This window comes from Protopterus annectens, chromosome 6.part0, assembly GCF_019279795.1.
Source record: "Protopterus annectens isolate FY-2018-M chromosome 6.part0, PAN1.0, whole genome shotgun sequence".
In the NCBI taxonomy this organism is placed as follows: domain Eukaryota; kingdom Metazoa; phylum Chordata; order Ceratodontiformes; family Protopteridae; genus Protopterus; species Protopterus annectens.
In genome coordinates this window covers 871,754,385-871,773,714 of record NC_056737.1, presented here as the reverse complement: position 1 = coordinate 871,773,714, position 19,330 = coordinate 871,754,385, and the positions used below count along the sequence as shown (strand labels likewise).

General features: G+C 42.6%; 1 protein-coding gene across 1 annotated transcript in view; it reads left to right on the top strand.

Annotated features, from left to right (window-relative positions):
* DYNC1H1 (dynein cytoplasmic 1 heavy chain 1) overlaps positions 1-19,330 on the top strand; it is a 3,754,902-nt gene that overhangs the window by 3,495,728 nt on the left and 239,844 nt on the right. Inside the window, exon 86 of the mRNA XM_044073590.1 lies at positions 13,060-13,213. Within this exon, the coding sequence (XP_043929525.1) occupies positions 13,060-13,213 (154 nt within the window). The remainder of the gene's footprint in view (positions 1-13,059; positions 13,214-19,330) is intronic.

The window sequence follows — 19,330 nt, the reverse complement described above, 5'->3', positions numbered from 1 at the left end:
CAGACTCTGCAGCAGTTTTGCAGTCAGACTCTGCTACTGCTGTTTTGCCATAAATGTGTTCATGTTTTTTAATACACTCAAAAAGTTTTTTTCTGTTAAGCATCTATGTTTTGTTCATTTGTAAAAGGTCGGCGGAGAGGCAAGGGGTTTATCTTTTTACAAAATCACTGCTGTAGCTGTTTCACCGTCTCCTTGCAGTGTCACTGGCTTATCAATTTCAAACTGCTTCAGTGATGGTACTTGTCTAAAGTATTTCAGAATTTGTTTTCTTTGTCCTTAGCACTATTCACAGGCAGCTCCCCCTTTCTGTAGCTTTCTCAATGGTTTACTTATTTTGGACATATTTGGTAAAATTTTAAAAGGTATTGCATCATTAGTAGCAACCTCATTAATGAAATTGTAAGGTATATCTAAGTTCTTCAAATATATTTGTCTAATTTTACATTTGCTTGCATTTCAGTTGAAAGTATACCATCATACTCCGTTAAGCAGCTTTATCATAATTTCTTTATGCTGTTGTATGGACTTGACAACAGAGATGTAGATTAGCTCTGTTCACGTCATATTTCTCACATCCCACACCTTCTGTTACTTACAAAGCAAGTCTTTGAAGCACTCCAAGTCATGATGAAATACTAAATAAGGAGTTGTAGGTACAAATGACTTCCCAGGAGTGTATTAAATGTACATAGCTTACAGTTGTGATCATCTAATATAGATTGCCAAACTTCCTAGTTTGCATCAAGAGCAGTGTACCACATCAGGCATTGTTGTCACTGAGATAACTACAGCAGTGCAAAGTGAATAATGATGGTCTTTCATTCTTATAGCTTTAGTAAGGTTGTGTGGATCTTTGTTTGATTCTTGTCTTACAGTTGTAACCATACTGTTGGCCCACTCAGTTTTCATAGAATTTACTGCTGTCTCAAGGCTGTTTTAGTCTAATGACTATGTACCCCCTTGCCAGTACCTACCCTCAAACTTTACCTCATTTCTTAAAGAAGGAGAGTCCAGTTAATCCTGGGATGAATTTGAGAGCACCCATCCAGTCATCCAAGTGAAATCTGAAGGGAGATGTAGGATACCATTGTTTAATCTGCAGATTAAGTTTATTCCAAGGGAAGAGGAAGGTGCAGGGTGGTGGTGATTTGAATGTATACAACTTTTCAGATTAACAGTACTTGTGCTTTTCTAAAGTTTACTGGATTGAGGTTAATCCTCTGTATTCCAGTTTCCACTGTTAAAATACATACATTTAAACAGTTACAATAGTGCATGTACATTTCTATTCTCTTCCAGTAGGACACACTATGGGAACATCTTAAACACAGCACTTCACAAGTACCTTTTCAGCACAAACACTTGTACAGAGTAGTTTGATATACAGATGACATACAGTTCTAATACATTTGTAACACAAGCATCTTGTATAAATTGGTTTGATATTCACAAATGACATATAATTTACAAAATTCCAGCTAGCTGTGCTGGCAGTACCTCCTTTTGTCTCGCTTCTTCCCGCCTACAGAGACTCAAGCTAGTTTTTCAAGTGGCCTTGAAAAATGTTGCTTAAGAGGGATGAGCCTATCTGGGAGTACATTACCCCATTCCCTGTCTTGAGAACCCCTTTGCGATGACATTGCTAACTGCACTGTGGTGCTGCACTGTTGTATCATATGTCTGCATCCCTAAGCTCCACCTTAGTAAGTTTGTATTTTGCTGGTTGGCTCAATGTAGCCATTGTACGGGATTGTGGTGTGTAACTACAGTGAATCTCCGTCCATACAAATAAGGCTGAGGTTTCTACAGTGCCCATACTATGGCTAGATATTCCTTAACATGTTTTAATCCGTGGCTTTCACACCATTCATTTGTTTGTATTAGACCCTCTTGTAGAATGTTGGTGTCATGGGGGGGGGGGATCTGTGATAGCTCCCAATTTGCAGTCATCTGCAAACTTGGTGAGGCAGAGGTCTTTGACATTAGCCTTGACTTCCAAGTTAATAGATGCCAAGTAGGAGCGGGCCCAGCACAGAGCCCTGGGGTACTCTGCTGGTGACTGGTGGAGATGGTTTCACCAATCCTTATTTCTTGAGTCCTGTCTGCGAGCTGACTGACAGTCTAGCAAGTTATGTAGGGATTTAAGCCTAGTCCTGTGAGTTTGTCAACAATACCTTAGTTTGGTATTGGATCTAATGGCTGGCCAGGTCAAGGTAAGCAGTATGCACTGTTTTCACCTCATTCATAGCCATGGTGTCCCTCTTGGAAGACGTCTACCAGGTTAAGCGGACAAGACCGTCCCTTTACAAAGCTAAACTGTGATGGATCCAGTGTCTGTAGGTTGCTAATGTCCTTGTTGATCATTTCCATGATGATTTGTTCCATGGCATTGTATATTAGACTTGTCAGACTGAGTCTGTAGTTCCCGGGGACATTGATGTTACTGTTATGAAGAAGAATGACAGTTGCAGCCCTCCATTCACCTGGCAGATAACCTGTTTTAAAACTGTAGTTGGAGTGCCTCAAGTGGTCCTGCTAGGTCACGTTTTACGCTATTTAGGAAGCATTCGAGGATACTGTTGCAGCCCATTGAAGCAGTGTTTTTGGCCATAGCAAGCCCCTCCAGGATGCTCCCTGGTGATAGTTGGGGGGGGGGGGTATGCTCAAAGTGATTTCACAAGAGGTAGTACGGGATGAAGTTAAAGCTGAATTTTATCAGCCACTTGATTTGCTGTGTCACCCTAGTTAGTGAAGGTTGTGCCATTTCTCATTAGATGTCCTGTTCCTATGTTGCCATATTCTTTGTGTGGGATTCTCCGCCTCGGGTGTACAAAAGCTTAAGCCTAATTGCTGCAGGTGCATAGGACGTCACACACAGGGCCATAAACCAGGGATGTTAAATGTGATGTCTGCATGTACAGACCTCAGAACTTTTCCGCCACAGTCAACCGTCACATCGATTGCTTCACTCCTCTACTTTCAAGACATCTAAAATCTAAGTACCTAATTGAGGATTTTGTTTTGCTTGCTTGAGCTTGGTTTGCTGCCCCCCCCCAATTAGCTGATGTCCACTAAGAAGGGTAAATGCCAATGCAGGTGCCAGATTCTGCATAAGGACACGCATGACTATTACGTTTTTTGCCTAGGCCGAGAACACAACCATACCTCTTGCCCTATTTGTCAATCCTTTGTGCCGAAGACACCCAGAAGCTGTCTGGCCACCCTTAATCTGTACCTAGAAAACCAGAGGCTTAATGTGCTCAGGATGGATCCCAAGTCGGCTGCCCCAGTGGAACCACCACGAAAAGAGGCCAAGTTGTCAAGGCCTAGTACTTTTGCCACTCTACCATTGGATGTCCCGCCAGCTTCTGATTTAGGAGTTAAGGGGCATTTGTTAGAGGCATCTACTTCGTTGACTCCCCTCTATGAAGCGACTTCGGAAGTAACAGCCAGCATGCCCATATAGGCACCTTAGACATCGGTCCCTACCAATGTCAAGGGGGACCCAGCCACCACCGGACGACCAACTGGGATGCCACTACCTGAAGCCTCAGCTCCTATCCAAGCCCCTGAAACTTAGGCCTTCTCCTAGGACTACTCCTTTAAAAAGGAAGCAGAAAACTAAGCACCTCCCCCCTCCACGGAGGGAGTTACTGACTTGGCAGTCTTTCATCCACTCCTTGATGTAGGCCTTCATGGCCATTAGCCCCATGGCCTCTTCACCCTCCACCATTCCTGTTCTCAGCCTAGGCCTGCCTCAACTTCTTCTGTCCACCTTCCCACTTCCCATGAAGGGGGTGAAAAACAGGAGGTTTACTACTCATCTTCTGATGAGTCCATTACTTATTCATCTCAGATTGCCTCTCCACTAGAATACTATTCCCCTGATGAAGAATCCATAGAAGAGGACTCTCCACCAGAGGCCATCACAAAGATGAAAGAATACTTCAAATGGGACAGTTCCCAAATGACTGAAACTTGAGAGATACTTTGAGTTACTTCAAGTGAATCTCCTTCCCCTTCAGCCATTCCACCAGTTATACCAGTTAACACAGTTGAACAATGGTTCACAAAGAGTTGTCTTCTTTGAACCCAAAAAAACAAACTCCTCCACTTCAATCCTACTTTAAAGTCTTATCTTAATTTCTCTGTGACATCCATCAATGGTACTGTAATATTACCTGACCCTACCAGCAACTTACTTGGTATCACCATCAACAACAGTCTGAACTTCGACATCCATATCAACAATGCTATAAAGACAGTCAACAAAAAACTTGGCACTCTCTATAGGATTAAACCCTTCCTTTCTCCTACAACCAAAACTACTATAGCTTACACTCAATCCAATCTCTACTCTCCTCTATGCCTCACCCATTTTCACTAATCTGTCCAAGAATAACCTCAGTAAATTAGAAATGTCATACAATAACATTGCCAGATTTGCTACAGGTAACCCATATAGAACCCACCATTGTATAAATTTAAAGCAGCTAGGATGGCTGGAACTACAAAACCTGATTAAATTCCACCAACTAACTATTGCCTATAACACTCTTTATAATCCTTCCAATACTTCAATTTTATCTACCCTCATCACCCCCTATAAAAATCTGAGGTCCTTACGGTCATCAGACAAACTTCTTTTACACACCTCTAAACCTAACAACAGGTCTGGGGATTCTCTCTTCTCTAATGCTGTTGGAAAATCCTGGAATCTTCTTCCCAGTGACCTCTCCTCACTCACCTCCTTACCACTCTTCAAAAACAGACTTAAACTTTACCTCAAAACACACTGGCTATGCCCCTCTACCAAACATTACTAGTCATCTATCTTTTCAAACTTGGCTTTCCCTGACCATTACCTCTCACCTACTGTTATATCTTCCTATTACTATTTATTTATCATCTCTCTCTATATTACATTATTTCTATGCTCTGTGGAAACTTATTTTAAGTAATTCCTTTATCAATATCAGTATAAAATTAACTTCCTTTTTTTCTATTGACTCTATCTGTATAATGTTTTGTACATGTGAATTGCATTGTTATGATGCTTGCCCTCATTGAATATCGTGTGCCAACCTGTACACTGTACTGCATATGTTACTGTGGTATATATTTTTTATACTACTTGCTATTTGTTGTTGTGATTGTTTGTCTTGGAGCTCATGTCCCCCGGGCCCCTACTGAAAATGGACATATATCCAGTTAGACTAGCCCGGTCAACAAATGTGAAATAAATAAATAAAATACCTGCCCACCTTGATCCATTCTCTTCAGCATCGAAAAACCCAGACTCACAAACACCTGCTCCTAAGAGACCTGACCGTTTTATAAAGTGCCGGATGAACAAAAATTCCTGGTAAAACCACCCCTGGCAGACCCAGCAGTAATTGCTGTATCCCTTGACAGGCAGTCAAGATGGATTCCCTCCTCAGCTCTCTTGCCTACTGACGAAGACAGTAAGAGCATGGGCAGGATAGGAAAGAAGATTTATACCTCCTCCACCCTAGCCTTCAGAGCTATCAACTATCAAACCCATATGATAAATTATGCTTTGGACCTAGTATCCCAAGCTTCTACCCTCCTGTCATCCATGCCTGTGCCATAGCAAAGCAGAGGTAGCATCAAAACTGTCCCTGGCTTCTCAAGTGGCCAAACATTCCATTAGAAGCAGTTATGATGCAGCAGAGGCCTCTGCAAGGATTGCTGCTTTTGCATCAGTGCTACGATGATACTCATGGCTACGCCTTCAACACCTGCCAGAGAACTTCAAGTCTAAAATCCTTGATGCCCCTTTAGACCACAATCTCCTGTTTGGTAAGCAGTCTGCAGACCTTTTTAAAAACCTTCAGGGTAAAAGTATAGAGCTTCAAGACATTAAGCATCTGCTGGTGTCTCCCATGCCAATGTATTACAGAAATGACTCTGCTAAGACTACCTTTGTTAGGAGGACACCCTCCTCTGATACTCCATCCTCTTCCAGCCACAGAAAAGGAGCTATGAAGCAGACCACTTCCAGGCCAGCCACCTCTCAACCTACTCAGACAGCCCTTTCATGACAGAAATGGCTCCAACAATGCATGACTGGCTTGCCCATCTCCCCTTGTCAGCCCGCCTCTCCCACTGCCTTCCCCTTTGGAGAACTATCACCACAGACTGCTGGGTGCTGGCAATAGTACAAGAAGGACATTTCCTCTCTTGGAAAGAAAAGTCTCTTACAAGGGGCATTCCATTCCCCCCAAAACCAACTACACGTTATTCTTCAGATCCTACAGGATCTTCTGAACCATGGAACTATAGAACCTGTCTCTCCAGGACAAGAAGGAAAAGGCTTTTACTCAAGATTATTTCTTGTCCCCAAAAAAGATGGCCCTTGGAGGCCAATTCTGTGATCTGTCCTTTCTAAACCTCTTCCTAAAAGTTCCATTATTCAGAATGTTATCCCTACAAACCCTTCTCCCACTATTGCCAGCCCAGGCCTTTATGCCCACACTCTATCTAAAGGAGGGCTACCTCCATATCCCCATAAAACCCTGTCTCAGAAAATGCTTGCATTATATTGGGCTCTGTTCTCACTTTCAATTTACAGCCTTGCCCTTTGGTTTATATACTGCACCCAGGGTACTCACAAAATGCCTGGCCCCAGCAATAGCCTTCTGCTGAACCAAAGGTGTTCAGATTTACCCCTACCTAGACAACATCCTCATTCTGGCAGAAAGAGAGGACACCCTACAAAATCACCTGCAGTTCACCATTTCCCTGCTACAAGGCTTGGGGTTCACCCTCAACATCCCAAAATCATCCCTACTTTCTCAGCAGGACAAAACCTTTCTGGGTTGCAGGATCAGAGCAGACCTGATAGCGGACATTCCTCCCTCAGGACAAAGTTCTCTCCCTCTCACTTCCAAGACCTGATACATGTCCAACAGATATCAGTAAGACAAATTCCTACAGGTTCTGGGTCTAATGGCAACCACCATCCCTATGCTACCTTTGACTAGGATGCATATGCGAAAACTGCAGTGGTACTTGAATGTGTAGTCCCAACACGAACACCCTCTAGAGTTTCAGATTCCACTTTTGCCCTGCCTCAGAGCAGAACTAAGGTGGTGGATACAACAAATCCAAATTAACCCAAGCCTTCCACTTCAACCCCCCACCCCCACCCCAACGCAGTACATGCATACAGACACATCAGACCTAGGCTGGGGGCGTATCATGAAGGGCTTCATAGTACAGGAGACCTGGCAACGTACTCTCCTAAAGAAAAGTATCAGTGTGAGGGAAATTACAGCAGTCCTTTTGGCCCTGAAAGCTTTTCTCCCAATCCTGTAACCAGGCCCCCTTCAAATCTTTGCAGACAATACCACAGTCATGTGGTACCTCAAGAAACAAGGAGGGACTAAGTCTACCTCCTTTGCCGGATAACGGTCCAAATTTGGGACCTTGCCTCCCAAAACAACTTATTCCTGCAAGAAACATACATCCCTTCCCAGGACAACCGACATGTGGATGTTCTCAGCAGATCATCCTGTCTACAATACGAGAGGATGCTGAGCAGGGAAATTTTTCTAGACATTCCCATGGTTGGGGGCACCTCAGGTAGATTTGTTTGCCTCCCCCAGAACAGACAATTGAAGAAATTCTGTGCCAAGGACCACTCTCCACTTGACTAGAGGGTGGACGCCTTCAGCATTTCATGGAAGGGACAGTTTCTATATGCATTTCCACCCTTCTCTCTCATTCAAAAGGTCCTCCTGAAGATCAGGAAGGAAAAACTAAAAATCTTGCTGGTGACTGCCTATTGGCCAAAGCAGCACTGGTTCCCCTGCTACTTTCAGTCGCCGATGGCCATCACCACAAGTTACCCCACATGGTGGACCTACTCGCACAACAGAAAGGGAATACTCATTGATCCTCACCTACAAATGTAATGTCTAACACTCTGGGTGATGAACTTTTAATTCCCTTTAGACACCACTATTCTGAGGGTGTGCTTTCAGTCCTGAGAGAGGCCAGGAAACCTGCTACAAGGAGATCCTACAATGAGAGAGTTTCTTCAAGTGGTGTGTCCAGAAGCACAGGGATCCCTTTCGAGTGGATACCCCTCTAGTCCTTTCCTGTTTGTGAACTTCTCAAAGCTGGCCTTTTGTACTCAGTGAAAGTCCACCTATCTGCAATCTCTGTTTACCCCTGGAATCCCTCTACTAGCCAGGCTAGATGTTAAATTATTCCTGAAAGGGGTCTTGCACATCAGACCACCAAGAAAGCCTGTCCCACCCCCTTGGGACTTGAACTTCATCCTAGAAAAACTCACACTGCCTCCTTTTGAGCCAGCCTGTTCTGCAACACTCCAGATGTGCACATGGACGACTGTTCTGCTGGTGGCCCTTACCTCTGCTAGAAGGGTGTCAGAGTTACAAGCTGTCATAGTCTGCCCACCCTACACTGTCTTCCACAAGGACAGGGTGACCCTGCACACCAACTCTTCTTTCATGCCAAAGGTGGTCAATGAACCGTCCTTAAAACAGTCCATTCACCTGCCCACCTTCTTCCCCTCTCCCACTAATGACAGTGAGAGGATACTCCATTTCCTGGACGTTCACAGACAACTAAGGTTTTATTTAGACAAAATTAAGTCCATCAGAAAATCCAACCAACTGTTTGTATCCTTCCACCCCAGGGCCCTGGGCAAGGCAGTCTCCAAACAGGCCATCTCCTGCTGGATCAGAAAAACTGTCTGCTTCTGCTATTCCCACCATAGCAAGGACCTACTTCAGGGGGTGGGGGGGGGTAAGAGCTCACTCTACCAGGGCCGTGGAATCCTCCAAAGCCTTCCACAAAGGCCTGGACACAGTCTGCATTCTGGAGACAGCCACCTGGTCCACTATGCATACCTTTACCAGACACTACAAATTGGACCAGGTCTCCTGAGCCAGGGCAGGGTTTGCTAGGGCAATCCTGCAAGGCTTTCTGGAATTGGCTACCTCTACCTCCACCCTTCCTCCTTCCTAAGCTGTGGCACACTTCCACACTAAGAATACTGCAACATAGGAATAGAACAACATAGAATAGTTGTGTAGAATCTTACCTTAACTATAGATGTCCTTTTCCATGTTGCAGTATTCCTTCCCTCCCACTTGTCCCCATCATTCCTATAGACCTGTCTAAACGGCACCCTGGAGCACCACCTAGAATACGGTCAGACTAGCCAGCAAATGACACTTCTCACTTCTTGTGGACATCACTTGGCTCTTTCTACTCAACTGTCCGACTGGGCAACTAAGTTCTGAGGTCTGTGCTTGCAGACATGGTTCCTGGTTTATGGCTGTACTTGTGACGTCACATGCACCTGCAGCAGCCAAGCTTAAGCTTTTGTATAGGAGCCGACGTTCATATCGCCTGAGGCAGAGAATCCCACACTAAGAATACTGCAACATGGAAGAGGAGGACATCTATGGTTATGGTAAGATTTTACACAACTATTCTTTCTGCACACTACTGAGTATTATCTTTAAGATTTCTGACATTGCTGAAGAAGGTCTTGTGATTTGTAGCTTCAGGGGCTATCCTGCTCTCATAATTGGCATTGCTGGACTTTATTTGACCTCTTAGTTTTTTGTTTAGTTGCTTCAAAGTGCTGCTCTTTCTGATTGTCTGTGACATTTTTTTCTTTTGTTATATAGCCTATTAAGGTAAGGACACCACCAGTGTAGTTTGTTTTTGGTATTAGATCTGGGCTTTTTTCTGCTAGTACGACAACCTTGGTGCAGCCATTTGCATGTTTGTATAGGGTTTCTGTAAATAATTTTGCATGGGTAGTTGTGTTATCTGCATTTGGAGAAGCTGTGAAGTTTGACAAACAGTTCTGTAGTTTACCTTAGTGTAGTTCTTAACTGTTACAAGTTTAGTTGGTTTTCCTGGTCGAATTTTTTTCTGAGGGAGAAGCTTTATGGTCCGACTTCACCAAGGAGGACATGAGACAGGGTTTAGGGTACAACGCTGTTTCATGTTGGTGAGTAGTAGAGCCAATATGTGTGATCCTCTGGTTAGAGAGTGCACTGTCTGGTCCAGGGTGTTTGTGTTGAAGTCCAGGAAGCTCTGTACCTGTGAGTTAAAGGCAGTGTACATTTCCAAGCCTGTGGGATAGTTAGTTTCCCATTATTAGGTTGTTTGGTTGGATGGTGAGTGCCTCTAGTAGGTCTAGGTAAGAGTTGTGAGCTTTGTGGGCCATAGAGGGGGACCTGTAGCTGACCATTACGTGGTAGGGGACCTTGTCTATGGAGACTTGGATGTGGATGAACTCCAGGGCATCATCCTGTTTAACCAAACTAGAGTTGCATTTGTTGCTAGATTGATACCTCCACCTTTTGCCCCTGTCTGTGCCGCTGTTGGTCTAAATGTGGCTTTCTATGGCTAAGTTTATGTAACAACACAGATTGCATCCTCCAGAGTGAGGAGAACTTGTAGGGTGTGAAATTTCTTGCTTAGGCTCCTAGTGTTGAGCAGTAATACCTTATGATTGCTTTGAGTTTGCTTGTTTTTTTTTTTCTCACTATATTGGTAGTTGGTAGTTTTGTCATTTTGACATAGCCTAAAAAAGGCTGCAAGGGGATGCGTAAACTTTTAACCAATATCCGAAACCCGGGGGGGGGGGGGCAGGTACAGAACATCCGTGGCAAAGCAAAGTAGTCTGTTGACCATGTCTTCCCATGCTGATACTTATTGGAGTACCCTGCAATGATACCAGAAACTAAGCCACTTTTTGTTCATGTTGTGGCATCATTCTTTGTAAAGGTAGAATGCTGCTCATTCAAGGCACGTACCTGTCTGACGCAAATTCAGAGAGATCCATGATATCTCTTTTCATGTAGCCCAGTGAGGTAAACCTCAGGTCATTTACACCCACATGCACAATGATAGAATCTAATGATCTGATGAATAATATCCTAATTCAGTAAGATGCAGAGGTTAATAAAAAGGATATTATGATAGTTGGGACACACAAAAAAATTGGCCAACTCCGCTGCGGGTTCTTAAGGGGAAACAACAATTTGGGCTTACTTTACATTTTTAGTAATTTGAATCAGAAGGCAGAAGCTAGATTAAAAAGTGGGATAGACTAATCAAATAGGATTATCAAGGCAAGGCTGCTTACTGTCACCTTTACCATTTGCTTTATATTTGGAGCCATTCACGAAGGAAATTAGAGATATTACAATTAGTGGATATGGATGGTGCAGAATGGAGGAAAAAATATTGTTTGCAAATAACATTTTATTGTACTTAATCAAAACGTGAAGTGGGTTTGGAAAGGTTGTTTGACATAACATGTTCAGTAGCATATATGTGTACAAAATAAATGAAGCAATAACAAAACCTATATCACTGAATTGTAATACAACATTTGAACTGTTCCAGCTTTACCCCTACTTGTGGGGACATGACAGGGTAAAATAACTGAGTGTCTGATAACAGGTAGAGATCTGCCAAAAAGATGAGGGGGAACTGAAAGGAGAATACCACTAACATGAAACAGTGGAACGTAATTATTTTTTGACATTTGTTTACCGGGAAAGTCCGACTGGGCACAGGTGCCTTTTTCAGCAGAGGCCCGGAGAGAAAAGCTCCAAGATGTATTTAATGCAATCAGTGTTCATAATAAATTTTATAATGTAGTGATAGTATAATATGATTTGTATTGATATTAACAAACATTTAAATTAACAACCTTGTACTGAGACTTTACAGATAAATTAGTGTATAAAATATGTAGGAGTAATTTAAGAAATACAGTATAGTACGGTATTAGACGAGATAAGTCCAAGTGTTAAGAGAAGTAGTGATGGAGTAGTAATTAGGTTGTGCTAATTAAAAGCAGGTATACAGTTTAAGCAATACAGTAAAGTGTGAGGTATTAGAAGGGGATAAGCAGGTTAAGTGATTTAGTGCTTTAAAGGGAGGTATAAGAAAGGTGATTCAGGGTGTTGTCAAGCTATGTCCCAGACGAAGAGCAGAGACAAAGCCAGGAGGCAGAGAAGGTCTTTCAGTAATGATTTGAAAAGATGAGGGTGTGTGATAGACCTAATGGGTATAGGAATCTTATTCCACGTTCTAGTTACAGTGTTGGAATACAGAATGACTGCAGCAGCTCTTGTGGTTTGTAGATAATAAGCAATTGTTCATTATATAACCAAAGTGGACAGTTTGTAGGATAGCATTGAAGTAATGTTCTAATTGCTGGGCAGGCGGATGGGGTATGGATGAGTTATGGGTTAAGGTGAGCTCAGTATAAGATTGGTGTCAAGAAAGCTCAAGGCAGTTGAGTGTTTTAGTGCTAAATGGTGGTAGGTTTGTTGCAAGCGAATCTGGCAACTGTGATATAGCATTGTTCAAGTTTAGAACTAAGTTGAGGCTTGTAGGTTGGTCATGATAGGGGCTGCATATAGCAGCGAAAGAGGTAAGTGGTAGCTGACAATTCAGTCAAATCTTAAATTAGTTAAGATGTATTATGTTGTATTCAATTGTACATTTGTTCTTCTGTGTTTGTTGGTGATGTAAATATTTTTGTTACAATATTTGTGTTCAGTTACAAATCTGTTAATGAAGTTGGAGTAAAAAAATACAAAAAATGGATGATGAGCCACGTAAACTCTGTTAAAAGAAAAAGTCTGAATTTGTCGGTTTAGTTGTGTGGATGAGGCAGCTATGAGTGCCTTTCATGTTATGTAATGCTGGAATGCTCCCTTTCCTGTAACAGAACCCATTGAAGGTCCATACAGTAGATCTTTTGCTGTGTGGACAGCCTAGCTTGGCTTTCCCAAAGTTCTAGGAAAGGGAGACATTTTTCCAAAATTTTCTGTTGGGAACGCTTTCTGAATTGAGTGTTACCTAGTGACAGGAGTTCAGAAAGTATTGTCTGCTAACTGAGGTGATCTTGAACTAGTATTATGTTGAGTACCTTAATAATTAAGATGCAATTACTTAAGTAAAATGTAATAAATGTTTTGCAGTTATAATTCTTGTGAATTTATAACTGAAATTATGTTTTAGGATCCCTTGTTCCGATTCTTTGAGAGAGAAGTTAAAATGGGAGCCAAATTACTGCAGGACATTCGTCAAGATCTAGCTGATGTTGTCCATGTTTGCGAGGGCAAGAAGAAGCAGACCAACTACTTGCGTACACTAATTAATGAACTTGTGAAAGGTACACTCTTATTTTTACCCCAAAGAGGTTTACTTTAGGATTCACAAAATTGCTTAAGTTGTAGTCATTTGCTGCAGATGCACTTGCACACACAGACACTGAATTAATCCTTTAGTGCTAACCATTTTCATGAAAATTCTACACCAGTCATTCTGTTTTGAACGATTTGTTTCTTGTTTATAAAATGCTATGTTTCCTAAGTGTGTTAATGTATTATGAAGTTTTCAGGCTTTTAAATATTAACTCAAAAATTTAGTTATGCACTTAACTTACAGGCAAAGGAGCAGCTGCATCTTGAATTTTAGTGAAAACCTCTGTTATAAATTGTTTTTGGGTGCTCTGTCTTTCCTTTTATTTCTTCCCTCACCTCTTCTGTCCGTTTTGTTTCTTCTGAACTCCCAATCCCTAGGACACCAAGGGGGTGAAAACAAGTGATCATGGCTTTCTAGTGGTGCTCAGGATACTTTTTTTGTATTCTCCTAATAGTATACTGCTGTTGGCTAAAATGCTTGTTACAGTTTACACTATGCTGGATGCTGTGTAAAATGCGCATTGGTTTAGGCTGAAACATTACACCTAGAATGTGTGTATGCTGCTTGGCAGGTTTGTGTATCCCATAGTCCTTAGTTGCATGTTAAACGAGCCGAGGATGGTAGCTGTTATGGTAGGACTCCAACAGTATTATTTAAAAAGAGATAAACATCTGGATTATAGAATGTGTTTTGGGCTGTGTAAATTTTAATATCTTTGCATTTGTAACTTTAAAAAAAAAACGATAGCTGCGCTCCTGATTGCGTAAGTGATGATGATTCGCTGTGGCATCTGAAAGTGGACTGCTGTAAACTAGCATACCTTCTCTTTTTGAAGCTAGGTAATACAGTACTGAGAATAAAACAAAGGGCTGTCTCATTTTATTTACAACTTTGTTGAAGGAATACTTTTTTCTAGAAAACAACTCAGCCTTACAATACATTTTTGAGCCAGTACAGCTAAAAACAATGAGGTGATGATATTTCAGGCCGATTTAATGTCAATCTGCACCTGTAAAAAAAAAAAAAATTAACCTGCGACACAATTTTTTGCAGATTAAGTATTTACGTTTGAGGGGGCTATGCACCGACATGATTCTTATTTGCTGAGTTTATCAGGCAAAATGCCTGTTGTGCAGTTACTGTGAATGAATGTTAAGTTTGTTGGCTTACTAGTGGAGCCTGCTGTTGGCAGGGAATTAAGCCAGGGTTTTTGAAAGAATGCACCAGCTTGTGCTGTAGTTTCCAGAATTTAGTATCCCAATCCCATACAGTGCATGTTTCTAGAGATTACACATTTTCAGTACTGCAAGAAAAAAAATGTAGTAAGCTCGAGCAACCAAAATTGACTAAGTCTGATCAGCCATTGTGAAAGATGTTGTTTAACGAACTCTTATGAAATTAAAACTGTAATGAGAATGTCAGAGTTTTTCTTTTTAATTTAAATTCTGTTAAAACATATGCATTCAACAAAGCTGTAATCGAGAACAAGGCGGTCCTTAGTTTTATTCTCCATACTCTATTGCCTAGCTTCAGAAAAAGAAGGTATGCTTGTTTACAACAGTCCACTTTCTGAAGTCATGGCAAATCTTACCAGTTCTTTAACTTAGAAACTTGTTTTATTTTCCAGGTGTGTATTGCACTCCTATTCCACAACAAATAGACATTGTATGTACATCCCCTGATGGCAACAGAATGTAGTTCAGCTAGACAGGCTGTCACTGTGAAATGTAAACGGCTGAATTTGGTAGCTGTGAAGGAGGCCATATTTCAGTCCCTTTTGAAAGTTTTTAACTCCTTCCCCAGGAATTTTACTTTTTCTGTCTGTGTTCAGGACCCAGATGTCTCCTATTACTTGTCCTCTCCCATGGCCACTGCAGTTTGGGTATACCTCACGTGTGTTCTTTCACTGTGTTGGTCCTATTTATCTGGGCAGAAAGATCTTGATCATGAATTGCAAGATCGCTGCAACTGAGAATGTGCGAAAGAATACAAAAGCAATCATACTGCAGTCAGCTGAGCTTTTTTTCTCATAAGCTATACCTCCCCATGATGCGTTGGGGTAACATCAGTGGGGGCATGCAGTGGCATTGAGTTGACTGCTTTCACCTTCATGGTGACATTTCCGTCATGCTTCCTGCTTGTGTACCACCTTGGTACTGGACACTGTTGCAGTGTCATCACTGGTACTTCTGTGCTTTGATCCTGTACCTTCAGCACATAAACATCCACCCAGTAGAGACGAGCAGGCTAAGCCCCATAATTTCTCTTCTCTCCCATGCCATCTCCAGCAGGTCCCCATGCATATTGTTGTACTTGGGGTGTAGCAGGGTTTTGTCGTCGTAAACAACAAAGCTGGCTGACTCCACCAGGAGTTGCAGTTAAATGTCATTTTTTAATGCTGAGCTGCGTTTAAAGCCTTAGTTAAAGTTAGCTTGACAGTGTCATGGTCAGTCTAAGACTTTTGGGGAGTAGTATATTTCCGTTGACTGTAAAGAACACCTTTTGAGAGAACTATATATTGTTTGTTGCCTGTGATGCAGTGTTAACATAATTAAATATGATTCTACAGATGTATTGCATTCTACATCCTGAAAAAATGATATATACTTGCACTTAAAGCTAAACACAGCATAGATATATATGTAATATAATAGATATGTAAGCTTTCTTTGGGGATTAGTGTCACCCCCCCCCCCCAGTAGAGGAGTTGTGGAACAGCATATTTAGATGGTTGAAAAGTGCTGGTATGTTTCTCTCGTGCAAAAATAATGGAACTGCTGCATTTGTAAGAAAAGGAATATATACATGTTTCTTGCTACTGGAGTCTCTGAACATTTTCAGGCTTGTATTCTTATGTTTGCAAAAGTCATTTTATGTGTTCAGCCGTAGTAAGTGTATTCTGAAAGCTGTAAACATTTCCTTTTATTTAGGTTCATAGGTAGGTACTAGGCTATCTGCCTGAAGGCATTTATAAGCCTAGCCAGAATGTGTTGGCTTCGCCACCCCCTTAGATTAGTTCCCTGTGCCTCTGTCCAGCAAGAGCCACTGAAGTGAACTCCGGGGCAAACTTTGTTTCCCATCCACTCATCAAGGTTTCTCTTGAAGAGTGTTAGCAAGGAGCTCTGTCTAATGTAGATTGGAATCTTGTTCCAAAGCATGGGAAGTCTCTGGGCCAGGAATCTATCCCTCCAGCACATCATATTTATCGTTGTGGTGAGGTTTAGATCCCTAGAGCGTGTGGCTCAAGGGGATATGGTTTTCTTTAGGTGGAGCATGTCCATCAATTCTAGGTTGGACATGACCTTGTATGTCAGGCAGAGATCACCTCTGAGTAGGCGGTATGCAACTGAGTACAGCTGGAGTTTCGTCAGTCGAGCTGCATAGGGCATCTGTTTTGAGGCCAGTGATCCTCTTGGTGAGGTACTTCTGAGGTCATTCCAGCTGTTGCAGGTGTCTTGTAAGGTACATCCCAAATGGGGCATTTTACTCTATGATGGGTCTGATGAGTAGAGGGGCACAATGACCTCTTTTGATCTAGATGCAAACCCTTTTGTGATTAGGTGGGCTACATAGAAGGATTTTCTAACCACTTTGGCAGTGTGATTACCAAAGGAGAGATTACTATCTACTTGGGTCCCCAGATCCCTTATTACGTTTTCCATATTTAGGGGACTACCACCTATGTGGTAGTTTGTGGGTAATTTGTTTTTTCCAAAGGGGATGACTGAAATTTTTGGCATTTAGCTTGAGGCCATGATTTTGACACCAGGTATCCGTCTCAGTGAGACCCTTTTGGAGGATGTCTGTGTCAGCTGGAGAGTCAATTATAGCCCCTAGTTTGCAGTTGTCTGCGAACTTGGTCAGCCCTAATCCTCCTGTGCTTGCCTGTACCTCTGAGAAGTATATGCCGAACAGGAGGGGTCCTAGGACTGAGCCCTGGGGAATGCCACTTGTAACCGGTTTAGAGTCGGACCTATCTCCCACAACTCTCACCATGTGGGTTCTGTCCATGAGCCAGTTGGCAACCCATCTTGTGACGTAGGGGTTTATGTTCAGGCTGGTGAGCTTGTCTATAATACCAGAATGGGGAATGGTGTCGAAGGCCTTTGCGAGGTCTGTATAGGCTGTGTGTACCAACTTTCCCTTGTCTATAGCCTTGGTAACTGTCTCAAAGATGTCCACCAGGTTTAGGAGGCATGATCTGCCCTTAACAAAGCTGAACTGGGTAGGGTCCAGTGTTTGGAGGTTCCCAATGTCTCTGTTAATGAGTTCCATGATGATGCGCTCCATAGCCTCACAGAGCAAGCTAGTCAGGCTTATTTCTTTCATGAAATGCTACAGTACAGTAGTTTAGCTCCTTGTACACATACTGTCCTGCTAAAATAAGCCCTTCTGATAAGCACACCTCCTTTGACAGTTATGCATTCACGTAACTCTTAAACAGATAAACCCAGACGCACAAAAACTAATTACCGTCTGATTGTTTATGCCTCTTACACTTGCAGTTATGAACATTATCTCTTTTAACAATGGTCATAGTACAATTATGCAGTGACTGTGCTAAAGTTACAGAGGTCTAATTTTGTGCATCAGAACCTTTTAACCTCCAGAATATGTATCCTGAGAGAATTCAGTTCATCTGATATTGTTAATCATCCTTCATTCTTTACGTATGGGTATTGGTTCCGACCTCAGAACCGAGCCGGCCATCTTCCAAGCTCGTGTCAGCTACAAACTCACGAGCTAAACTCTTACCCAAAATTCCCCTCTCCCTGTAACCTCAGATTTTGTTTGCCGCGTTGCCATTCGGTCATGTCAAGCTGCTTCTCTTGTGCTAAGTATAGATATTTGTTGTCAGACTAGTCTGTTATATAACCTTTCTGTCAGAAAAGTTTCTAATTTGTTGTCTCTTACCCTAACGCATTTAGCGACCATATTATCTTGAGTTTTCTTCTCTTTACTCTGCACTTTTTACCGCGAGGTGTTTTCTCCCTTACCATCGTTGGTAATCCCTTCCTTTTCTTCATTACCTTCGCGTATTCTTTCGTACCATTGCTGGTACCTTTTCTTCTGTCTCCTTTTCTATTATGGCAGATAAAAAAGGTAGTCCAGGATTTAAAAGGTGTTCTGATTGTGGACACAAGTTATCTACATCAGATGCACACTCTTTGTGCGTTTATTGCTTGGGTGTGTCCCACTTATCTGTTGACCTGCCCTGTGGTATTTGTAAGAACTTTTCCAATAGAACTTTGAAAGGAAAAATAAGTTGTTGCTGAAGAGACTTCTCAAATCTCCCTTTTCAGAGGCTATTTCTGGGGTCGGAGGCTTCAACCCCTCCTAGAGCCCATAAGAAAATTTTGGATGATCCTACTAAGGCCAAGTCTTTGCCTTCGTCCCCGGCTGGGGACTCCTGCCAACCAAGACCTAAGAAGGCTAAAGTTTCTACTTTGGAGTGCACTCAGTCGGCCCCAGTGCTTTCAGTGCCTAGACCTTCGGCACCAAGGCCTTTGGTGCTGTCCGTGATCTCGGCTCCGTCTTCTCCTGTAGCCTTTACTATATCGGTACAGAGGGGCTCCTCGGTTTAGACTATTGCGACTACTACACCGGCACCGACTATTCCACCTTATTCGACCTTGACCACGTCTGCTCCGACATCTTTCTCGGGACCAACGCCTCAGTCATTGGCACCAATTTTGTCGGTTCCAGCTTCGGTGCCGGCAACTACTTTGGCACCGATCCTTTTATCAGTGCAGACCGCGACCTCTGCACCGATTTCCTGGGTGCAGACGCCCGTAGTCCAGTCTCTGTCTGCACCGTTGTTCTCAGTGCGGACTGGTGAGGTGGGCACCGAGCTGTTTCTTCTGTGGACAGATCTGTTTCTCCCTCTGTCTCAGTGAGGTCCACTAGAAGCCTTTCTGAACACGACGTGTTGCGTCTTGTGGATCAAGTGTTTCTGGGCAGAGGCATCCCGCCCCCAGGACCTATCCTTCCTTGGGAGGTGATCACCCATCGCCAAAGACTACTCGTTATTCTCCTCCTTCATTACCTTTGAAGTCCATTGATATAGCACAGTCTTCCCCCTCTA